At 49.4% G+C, this 10,708-nt stretch overlaps 2 protein-coding genes across 5 annotated transcripts; one reads left to right on the top strand and one right to left on the bottom strand.

Annotated features, from left to right (window-relative positions):
• Positions 1-349: 349 nt before the first annotated feature.
• Positions 350-3,645, bottom strand: PIH1D2 (PIH1 domain containing 2). Of its 2 annotated transcripts, none has more exons than XM_087706520.1 (5): positions 3,288-3,645; positions 2,501-2,624; positions 2,039-2,284; positions 928-1,181; positions 350-822 (listed from the first exon to the last, which is right to left on the bottom strand). In XM_087706520.1, the coding sequence occupies exons 1-5, from the start codon at positions 3,468-3,470 to the stop codon at positions 679-681; spliced, it is 951 nt and encodes a 316-aa protein (XP_087562646.1). In that variant the 5' UTR covers positions 3,471-3,645; the 3' UTR covers positions 350-678. The 2 variants fall into 2 exon arrangements, with proteins under 2 accessions (XP_087562646.1, XP_087562645.1); XM_087706519.1 differs by having other exon boundaries at positions 928-1,184; positions 3,288-3,639.
• A 762-nt stretch (positions 3,646-4,407) lies between these two features.
• On the top strand, positions 4,408-10,288 carry NKAPD1 (NKAP domain containing 1). Of its 3 annotated transcripts, XM_087706514.1 has the most exons (6): positions 4,412-4,840; positions 5,916-6,018; positions 6,118-6,218; positions 6,968-7,179; positions 8,175-8,228; positions 9,058-10,288. In XM_087706514.1, the coding sequence occupies exons 1-6, from the start codon at positions 4,427-4,429 to the stop codon at positions 9,572-9,574; spliced, it is 1,401 nt and encodes a 466-aa protein (XP_087562640.1). In that variant the 5' UTR covers positions 4,412-4,426; the 3' UTR covers positions 9,575-10,288. The 3 variants fall into 3 exon arrangements, with proteins under 3 accessions (XP_087562641.1, XP_087562640.1, XP_087562643.1); XM_087706515.1 differs by lacking the exon at positions 8,175-8,228 and having other exon boundaries at positions 4,408-4,840; XM_087706517.1 differs by lacking the exon at positions 4,412-4,840 and having other exon boundaries at positions 5,950-6,018; positions 7,018-7,179.
• Positions 10,289-10,708: the final 420 nt, after the last annotated feature.

Below are 10,708 nucleotides of genomic sequence, written 5' to 3'. Positions count from 1 at the left end.
TCTTTGAAGACGTATTTATCTTCAAATGGCAAAACAACACAGGAAGCTTAAAAGAACAAGCAGCTAGAGCAGTGTTTCTCAACCTTGGGCGACTTTTAAGTCCTGTGGACTTCAACTCCCAGAATTCTGGGAATCGAAGTCCACAGGACTTAAAAAGTCGCCAAGGAAACACGGAGCTAGAGAAATAAATTGGCTTTGGTTCGTAAGTGTTCCACCCCTACAGTGTTTCCCCTGCCTCTCCAAGAAAATAAGCTGAGCTTTTAAGACTACAGGAAGCTCTCAGAACTGTTAAAAAATAATTTAAACCCAGCAATGATTGAAAACAATAGGTTCCCCCCCCCCTTTTTATTGTTTTGGTTAATGGGGGAAACAAGCGATAGAGTCCATTTATTTGTTAATCCTGTATAGTTAAACTGAAGGAGAAAACTGTGCCTTCAGAACAACCTTCAAATGTCAAAAGCATGTATTTAGGGGTGCATTTTATCCTGGGTTTTTGCATCCCCAAAAGGCAGGAAGAAGTTTAGCCTTGAAACTCAAAGAGAAATAAAACAGGCATGTAACCAATACACTTCATGTTAACTTGTGCAAAAGGCCGAATGGGAAGTGCTGGAAGAGGAAGAGAATCGAGAGAAGAAGGGGACCGTGTGGGACCATCTCCACACCGTGTCAGCTAGTTGGTCATTTCCCCTCGCACACAGGCATTCTGACGATCAAGAGTCCTTTCTTCTTATTAAAAATTGCTGATGTTGCTTCTTCATCCACAGGCACCGGGAGGTCCACCCGCAGTCTGTACTTTAGAAGGCACTCGACCAAGACGTCATCCTGAAGAGAAGATGCAGGGAGGCATGTGAGACTCACGTGGGTCTGGCTGGGCAAAAGCAGGGGAGAAGGCTGGGAATAATATATGGCAATTTATAGCTGCCTCACCTTAGAGACGCTCAAATTACACTCGGACACACTGCAAACACCCGGCAGTTCGATTTTCAGCTCGATTTCTCGGGGTTTCTCATCTGCGTCCTTCTTGGTGGTCATTTTATAGGCAGGTTTGGGCGTCTCTGGCTTGTCTGTACTGGAAATCTCTTCGATTAGGCGCTTTTTGGGAGCTGTTGGCTTCTCTGCTGCTGGCAGAATAAGGTCACTGCTGTCTTCGGCCGTGAGGCTTCTCAGCTGGCTGAGGGTCACTTCTTGGCAAGAGGATTTTCAGACAGAAGAGTTTAGACAAGTAAGTGGAGCGCATTGCTACAGAACGAAAGCATCGGTAAAATAGCAATGGCACTCAAGACTTATAAACCACTTCACAGTGCTCTACAGCCCCCTCTAAACAGGAGTCAGCCGATTGCCCCCAACAATCTGGGTCCTCATTTTACCGGCCTCTGAAGGATGGAAGGCTGAGTCAACCTTGAGCTGGTCAGAATCGAACTCTAGGCAGTGGGCAGAATTCGCCTGCAGCACTGCACTCCAACCACTGGAACAACAGGGCTCCTGTCTCTTCTCCCATTTCCATGGTTGGCAGCGATGTAGTTACGTTCCACTAAAATTGTTAACTGATGAAAGAAATCTTAGCTGCTACAATTGTGCACTTGATCGTATATGGGAATGCGACACACTTCTATGTGGTGTACACTTTCCAACGCATGTCTAGAGAAAAACCATTCCCATATATTTCAAATAAAGTGGACAGCTCTTCAGATAACATTTGCCAAGTACAATGTTTTATAGATGTTTGTAGTATTATTCACATGTTTATATCACCCCCCCCCCTCATAAGGGGACAACTGGAAATCAATTCAGTAGAGAAAAATGTTTCCCAATATTAACAATAGTCAGGCAGCAAATGCCCGTTTAAAAAGGATGTTTTTCAGTGCCTTATGAAAAGCTGGTGCAAAATACCTCCAGGAAGCCGCATATTTCTATAGTGGGGGGACCAGGTCCCTCTTTTCAGAAGGACACAATCCTCAGAAGGTTCCCTTTAAATACATAAGATGTGTAGGATGAGCCCCCCCCCCCTCCTTGGAGTGGCACCTTGAACATTACTTGCCTTTATTGGGGTTCCTCTGGGGCACAGCCAATGGGGGCTGTTCTCTTCTCAGGCTGGCTCTCATCCTTTCAAGGCTTCCCTTCAACTTATATTTGGCCACGCTCCAGGAATGGGACAAAGTGACACCGAAATGCTCCTCGACGTACTTGAGTGACATGCGAATCAACTGATCTTTCTCCGGTGGGTTATCCTCGACTCGCTCAAGAACGGATGGGTTGAATGCCATGTCAAGGATGCTGCAGATCTCTACGAGAAAAGCAAATAACAGTTTATTCTCTCCTCAAATGTATCGTGGCCTGAGTTTGCGACCAGGTGAATCATGTAAGTTTCGTTCCTGACGTCTTGCTGCTGTCCATGCCCAATCTCTCTCTCGAAGGGACAAAGCAATATAACACCCCAAGTCATCTTGTAGAAGTCACTGCGGTAGGTTCAGGTTAGCAGAGGTCTTGCAAGAGAGATTACCTGACTTATCTGATAGCGTCTCCATTTTGCCAGCGCTCAACAGAACTGGCTCCGAGGGTGACCTGGGAGCAGGGATCCTACTCCAACGGCACAAATTTATGAAGAGACGGGTTTTGCTAGGTTGCTATGAGAAAAGCACAAAACAAAATTAACATCCCAAACATTACACGATTTATTAAAACAGGCACGTTCATATAATTAACAATCGGATATTCACTTCAAGCAGTCCCTGCATAAAAGAATTTTTTTATTTTCCATTTTCATAGCATATAATCACATGTATACTATTACATAGTCAATATCATGTTGTATTATTAAGTAATTACATCAATTCATCTTACCATCAACTACCAAAGGGGGGGAAAAAACCCAGTTATTGGCTCTTCTGCTCTCCATACACCATATTTATATCTTATCCGACACTTTCTTCCCCCTCTCTCCTCCCCCTTTCTACATCCTGTCTTCCCTCCATCATTTTCTACTCTACTTCCCCTTCCTTTCTCCTTCTCCCCTCTCCCCTTACCACTCCTCCTTATATACCTCATCTTCCCCCTTCTCCCTCTCTCCTGTCCCTCTCTTCCTATCTTTCTTCTCTCCTCTGCTTCCCACTCTTCTACATCCTTTCTTCCCTCCATCATCCTTTTCTACTCTACTTCCCCTTCCTTTCTGATGTGTGTGATGCCAAGCTGGCCACGCCCACCACAGCCATGCCCACCCAGCTCCCCGAGGTCAAACGTAACCCTGATGCAGCCCTCAGCGAAATCTGCTCTACTGAAGGCCGCCATACCAAAATGCTGGTCTTCAGGCACAGAGACGGCTCCGGGGGAGCATAATGGTGCTTTGCTTCCTTTAGCTGCTGCTGCATGAAGTGGCAATAACTCTCGGGGTTGTTCTCTGCCATGTCGTCCAGCATCGTCCACAGCTGAGTTGCTTTGGTCAGCATTTCCTCGGAGCTGCAAAGAGCTTCCATGATTGTCCCTTCACGGCGGAAAGATGCTCCTGAAGAGGCCGTCGCAGGGGAAGCGGAACTATTTTCAATCCGAAGGTCTTCGGTGAGGCTGCAGGGCCTCTCTTGCTGGTATTAAACCTAACTGGATAAAGACAAAAGCAGGTGTCTTTTCAGAAGTTCTAACCGTTAAAGGGTTTCTTCTTCGTTGGCTTCTAACATCATTGAATAGTTCTGGCTGGCCCCAGAGTGGGGAGGGAATGGAGATTTTGCAGTATCCTTCCCCTGCCACGTCCACAGAATCGGTAGTAACAACTTTTGAATGTCACCACTCTTAAAAACCCCAGCTGGACTGTACAGAAGTGGGATCTTTATTTTTGCCCCTGGCAAGAATGGCATGAAACAAAACGCAAACAGCGTGAAAGGCAGCAAATTGCGGGAAAAGTGATACAGTCAGAGACACTTGATGTGCCTCCCAAGGGGCAGCGGTCGAGGGTCTCTGCTGAGGGTCCGGGGGCTGCCCTCATAGCATATCTCCTTCCCATCCAGCCAAGATGCAAAGGGACAATTTGGGGGGGGGGGATGCTTCTAGGCCTTGGCAACTTTTAAGAGGGGTGGACTTCAACCCAGCCGTCTGGGGGGGGGGGATTCTGGGCGTTGAGGCCCACCCCTCTTAAAGCCGCCCAGGACGAGAAGCCCTCCTCCTCCTCCAGAGCCTTCAAAGGCTTCCCTTGGGCATCATTCGGGGCTCCAGGTCTTGTGCCCCCCAACTGCCGGGGCTTTTGTGCAGCCCCTGCGTCCTCCTGGCAGGGATGCGCCCGCGGGCCGCCTGTTGAAGAGGGAAGGGCGGCAGCGGAAAGAAGGCACGACTGGATGGCCTTTTTTGGACCCTTTTCTCCGCCGGCCCCTGGGAGGCAAACGGGGGGGGGGCGTGAGATCCGCATGGCGGAGGCCTCCCTGCGTTCCCTCGCCCCAGCAGGATGGGGTTGCTCCACCAGCGTCTCTCGGCCCTGGAGGCCAAGGCGCCCGAGCGGGGGGACCACCAACCCCATCGTCCACAGCCGAAGGTGCGGGAGGCGCAACGAGCCCCACATTACCGGCGCGACAAACCCCGCCCCTTGGGCGCCGTTGCCAGGCGGCTGCCGGTCGCCATGGCAACCCCGGAAGCGGCCCGGCCGGAAGTGGCTCGGCGGTTTTCCGCCGGCTGGCTCCCTCGGCCGCGCTGGTGGGTTCCGGGCCTGGGCCAGCCACGGTGGCGGAGCGGAGCGAGGCGCGCTGCCGTCCCGGGTCCGGCGCGGAGGGCCAAGGAAGCGGCGGCGGCTGCTACGCGAGGCCGGGGGCGGAGAGGCGGCCTCCCGTCCCCCCTCCGGTGGCTCTACCGCCAACCCCGCGAGGTAGGTCAGGGCCGAAGCCCCCGAGGCCGACTCCGTCCCCGGCGGCCCCGCCAGGCTGGAAGGGATTGGCCGCAACGCCGGGCATGGAGTCCCTCGGCTGGTCCTGATCGGCTTCCAGAGGGTCCTCCGTCACCTTCCTCTTTCTTTCTTTCTTTCTTTCTTTCTTTCTTTCTTTCTTTCTTTCTTTCTTTCTTTCTTTCTTTCTTTCTTTCTTTCTTTCTCTCTCTCTTTCTTTCTCTCTTTCTTTCTTTTCTCTTTCCTTCCCCTTTCTCATCTTTTTCCTTCAGTCTCCTTCCTCTTCTCCTCTCCTTTCCTTTTCTTCTTTCTTCCCTCCCTCCATTCTTTTCTCCCTCACTTTCCACTTTTCTTCCGTTTTCTTCCCTCTCCTTCCTCTTCCCCTCCCCCATTACTTCCTTTCCTCTCTCTCTCTTCTTCCTTCCTGCCCTTCCTTTCCTTCTTCCTTCCTTCCTCTTTTCTCCATTCCTTCCCGCCCTTCTTTCCTTCCTCCCCTTCTCCTTTTTCCTTTCTTCCTTCTCCTTTCTCTTCCCTATTCCTTCCTGTCTTCTCTCTTCTTCCCTTCCTTCCCTTCCCCTTTTCCTTGCTTCCTTCCCTCTCCTCTTTCTCCCTCTCCTTCTCCCTCTCACTTCCCACTTTCCTTCCTCCCTTCCCTTTTCTTCCTTTCCTTCTTCCCTCTCCTTCCTCTTTCCCTTCTTTTCCTTGCTTCCTTCCCTCTCCTTCCTCTTCCTTTTCCCCATTCCTCCCTTTCTTCTCTCTCTCCTTTTCTTCCTGCCCGTCTCCTTTTTCCTTTCTTCCTTCTCCTTTCTCTTCCCTATTCCTTCCTTCCTTTCCTCTCCTCCTCCCTCTCCTCTTTCGTTCCTTCCCCTTTTCCTTGCTTCCTTCCCTCTCCTCCTCCCTCTCCTTCCTGTCTCACTTCCCACTTTCCTTCCTCCCTTCCCTTCCCTTCCTTTCCTTCTTCCCTCTCCTTCCTCTTCCCCTTCTTTTCCTTCCTTCCTTCCCTCTCCTCCTCCCTCTCCTTCTTCCTCTCTCACTTCCCACTTTCCTTCCTTCCTTTCAGGGCATTTTCTTCACCTCCTGCTGGTGCGGAAAAGATGTCCCGCGTCCCCTTGGGAAAAGTCCTTCTGCGGAATGTCATTCGCCACACAGACGCCCACAACAAGGTAAGGGGCCGGTTTCCTCCCCGTGGGCCCCATAAGTGGAGCAGCCTGGCTTCTACCTTTCCTCACCGGCTTTTTTTTTCCTTCTTTTGCCCACCTCAGATTCAGGAAGAGTCCGAAATGTGGAAGATACGGGAGATGGAGAAGCAGAGCCAAGAGATACCCTGGGGCAGACACGAGAGGACTCTTCTGAACAGCTCCAGGTAAGATTTTAACAAAGCGACATCACTCGCAAACAGCTGGCAATGCACCGCTTCTTGCTTGGCCCTTCTCGTGCTTCCCTTTGCGAGAGGGTTCACTCACGCTGACTTGGCTGCTCACTCTGTCCCTTAAAAGAGAAGCGAGTTGTGGCCATTTGAGCCCTCAGGTCTTTGTGAAGCAGGCCAGGCCAGGACTCCTGTTTCCCTAAAGAGTGTAGCCCTTAGAAAACACTAGAGCCGCCTGTGGGTCAAAAGGTGGCAGTCCTGCCTTAGGGGGTTCCACCACAAATCCGCGAAGCCCTTATCCGCGGAGACATAAGCGCGAAGACTAATTTGCGCCGTTCGAAGCGCTAAGGAAAAACGCAGCCCTACCGCGATGACATAATCGCGGAGGGCAAATTCGCGCATTCCCAAGCACTCAGTACCCTAACCCTAACCCTAAAACAAACCCCTAAACCTAATCCTAACCCTTACCTTAATTGAAATCGGCTTTCTGCCGCGGCGCCGTTTTAAAGCGCCCTTCTGTTGTCGCGGCGGTGATGACGTCGCGGCTTTAGCGACGCGCTTATGTCTCTGCGGATAAGGGCTTCGCGGTTTTGTCGGGCCACGGCCTTAGGGAAGAGTGCCAACTTTAGGGAGAAGATTTTTAGTTGGGCCAAAGTGGTGAAACTGGTCCCTTGGTTTATGCAGGATCACGCGGGGGTGGGGGGGGGAGGAATAACGTAGTGCGTCTTGTTTCTGACTCCTGCCAGAGAAGCTTTCCCCACAAAGCTTACCAGGCCGTCTCCCGTGGTCTCTGCAGCAGTCGGATGCGTAGCGATGGCTTTGATGAGGACAGCCAACAGGCCACCGGGAGGACAAGGAATATGCCGGTTATGGCTGCTGTGAGCCTTGAAGATGACCTTCAACACACCCGGTACTGGAACAAGAAGCTCTACGAATGCGAAGCTAACATGCCGGACAGGTACTGTCACATAGGTGGGAGGTTCGCAATAATAATACTACTACTACAAATAATAATAATTATTATTGGCAGAACAAAGCACTGCATGGCCAATTTCTGGAAAAAAATAAAAGATAAAGTGGACAGCGAACAAACTTGGTTATGGTTAACAACAGGTACATTAAAGAAAGAAACAGAGTCACTAATCCTGGCTGTGCAAGAACAAGCTATCCGCACAAATACCATTAAGGCCAAAATCGAAAAATCCTCTGATGATGCCAAATGCAGACTTTGCAAAGAAGCTGATGAAACTGTTGATCACATCCTCAGCTGCTGTAAAAAAATCACACAGACTGATTATAAATTGCGGCACAATTCAGTAGCACAAATGATCCATTGGAATTTGTGCAAAAATTATAATATTAAAACAGCAACAAACTGGTGGGAACATCAGCCTGAAAAAGTCACCGAAAATCAGATGGTCAAGATCTTGTGGGATTTTCGCATACAAATGGGCAAAATACTGGCGCATAATACACCAGACATCACACTGGTTGAGAAAAATAAGGTTACAATCATAGACATTGCAATACCAGGTGATAGCAGGGTCGACGAGAAGGAACATGAAAAAAATTGCGAAATACCAGGACTTAAAAATCGAAATTCAACGATTATGGCACAAACCAGCAGTGGTAATTCCAGTGGTAATCGGCACACTGGGTGCTATTCCAAAAGCACTGGAATTACATTTAAAACAGTTAAAAATTGACAAAATCACCATCAGTCAAGTGCAAAAAGCCGCACTGCTTGGAACTGCACGCATATTACGAAAATACGTTATGACGTCCTAGGCCCCTGGGTGGGGCCCGACTAGTAACCAATGCCAAATCCGGCGAAACAACTGGCCGCTGTAATACAATTGTATAATAATAATGGGCCTCCCTTCTAGTGATTTTTCTGTATAAAGTAGCTATATGTGATTTTCACATGCTTGTTCCTTTTTAATTTTTATATAGATGGGGTCACAGTGGCTACAAAGAGTTGTATCCAGAAGAGTTTGATACAGACAGGTAAAGCCTTAAAATACCAAAATCCTAAATGGTTTCCTTTGGACATTAAAATAGTCCAGACCTTAGATTTATGCCTTCTGTCTGCTCTTTTCTATACGTGGTACTGTCGAAAACCTTTGCCTCCATACTAAATCTAATTTCCCCACTGCACTCTGGTGGAAAATTGGTTAGTCCAAATTATCCAGACTCTGGTTTATGGTTTTGATTTTCCACTAATTTAAATTTCTGTGTAGAGCAGCATGTGAGTCCGTGGAAATTTCCTTCTGCGCGCAAAGCTTTGCTGAATCTTCTCTTTGATTACTGGGGTGGGGCAGAGAGACCTGAAATAAACCACAAATGGCTTGATAAAAGTTTACTTCACTTCATTTTGTCTAATAGGGTCCCCAGTTTTAAAAAACTGAGCCTGTAAGAAATGTCACTATGAAACGTTAATTGGGTTTAGACATTTGCGGCAGTGGTGGGATTCAGATTTTGTTACTACCAGTTCTGTGGGCGTGGTGTGGTTTGGTGGGTGTGACAGGGGAAGGTTACTGTAAAATCCCCATTTCCTCCCGATCAGATGGGACTCGGGAGGCAGAGAATAGATGGGGGCGGGGCCAGCCAGAGGTGGTGTTAACCAGTTCTCCGAACTACTCAAAATTTCCGCTACCGGTTCTCCAGAACTGGTCAGAACCTGCTGAATCCCACCTCTGATTTGCAGTTATGGCTCAACTAAAAAGATTAGGAAAGGTTTTTTAAAAAACACAGTTGTTGCTTTTGGCCAGTTTTTTAAAAACTTTTCAGACAAGGTGCCCCAAACTGAAGCCCCCCTCCTGCTCGTGTTTTGCAGCGACCGGGAACCAGAAGAACAAAACTCCGTGAATGGCAAAAGGAAATCTCAGTCGGGCAAGCCGAGTTCCGCGAAGCTGCACAAAAGGAAAAAGGCCAAAAAGTCACACAAGAAGAAGCAACAGAAAAAGAAATCACACAAGAAGAAAAAGAAGAAGAAACGCCAGGAGACGCTGAGCATGGTGGCGGCGGCGGCAGCTTCTTCCCAGGAGTCCGAGTGTTCGGAGGGAGAGCCCCCCAAGAGGAAGAAGAAGCGCCACAAGAAGGCCAAGAAGGCCTCGGAGCAGCCTCCCGAGGCCTCGTCCTCGGATCCAGGCAGCGGCTCCAGCAAAGCCAGCAGCTGCGCCTCCAGCCACTCTGGGGACAGTGACTCAGGGGAGCCGGCCAGGAAGAGGCGGAAACGCCAGGCTTCCCTGTCCGAAAGAACAAGCGACAGGGCGCCGGAGAAGCGCAACAAGAGGAAGAACTGGAAAGTGGCGCCTGACGAGAACTCCGAGGACAGCTCGGAGGAGGATTAGAACCCAGCTCCAGGACACCCACACCCACACACACACCCCTGACCCAGCCCTGCTTGGAACAAACTTGGATTTGGTTCTGCTGGCAGGGGCAGGGGGGCAATTTGAGTTTTCCATGGGCCAGAGAGAAAAACAAAGGCTTGGATTTCTTTTGGCTGCCACGGATTCTAGCCGGACAGTCCCTCTGTTGTCGTCCCCTCATCAGGATGGGCCTTCCCATGGCAAAGTTCCGCTCTTGAAGGCGGCAGGAAGGCTGGATGGTTAGGTCTCCCCCTTTGCCTTTGAAAAATCACCTGTGGTTTAATTTTTGTTATTCGCGAAGACCTGCAGGCGGATTGCAATAAAAGGACGAGGGAGAGAGGTGAGGAAGTGTTCCCCGAGCAGGTAGGCAGGTTTTGCTCTCTGCTTTGAACGTGCCCTCTCTATAGAGGTAAGGGGGGAGCAGACTGGCTCGGAGTAAACCAAACAGACACCCCCCCCCCTGCAGCCTTCGTGGTCGACTTAAGTAGTCACCTCTTGAAGAAACGAGAGACCACCGCCTCTCCCATACCTGGAAGAATGCAGGTCATCCTATCCATCCACTTGCCATTGGGGGGCCAGATCGTGTTCTGGCTGGCCGTGTCCTCCTCTTAAATTATCTCTTGCTGCCCAAAGTTAATTCCAGAGAAAATGCAGAGTCTCCAGGTTCTTGTAGCTGAATTAAAAGGATGAGCAAGAGGGGGAGGATCTATCTTTGTGTGTGATACTGAATTAAGAGCTGTGTTATGGGTGAGATTTCTTTCTCTCTTTTTGGGGGTAAAGCTCTTCATGGCTTTCTAATAATGCCGATTAAGTGGCTGTGGAAGGACATTCCAAGGATACAGCCCAAATCACATCTGCCTCCTACCTCCCCAGATACTGCTAATTTAACTGCAGTTCTGCAAGAGGGACTAGGCACCCTGGCGGAATTCAAAGCTTCCTTAACACACTGTTCTTCCTGAAATACAGGGGGAAGCCTTGGAAATCAACAAAAGAGAGAGATTTACTAAATATGCCTTTACACACTGAGCAGGTTTGTTGAAAACTGAAGGGCACACTAACATAGAACAGTTCTCTATTGCTGGCCATCCCCAATTCCCCTTCATAAAGTTTTGGAAA

The sequence above is a fragment of the Thamnophis sirtalis genome, unplaced genomic scaffold (genome assembly GCF_051295495.1).
Source record: "Thamnophis sirtalis isolate CommonGarterSnake01/CBP01778 unplaced genomic scaffold, rThaSir2_p1.2 scaffold_2, whole genome shotgun sequence".
Lineage (NCBI taxonomy): Eukaryota > Metazoa > Chordata > Lepidosauria > Squamata > Natricidae > Thamnophis > Thamnophis sirtalis.
The sequence above is the reverse complement of the archived record's forward strand: the minus strand, read 5'-3'. Positions and strand labels throughout refer to the sequence as shown.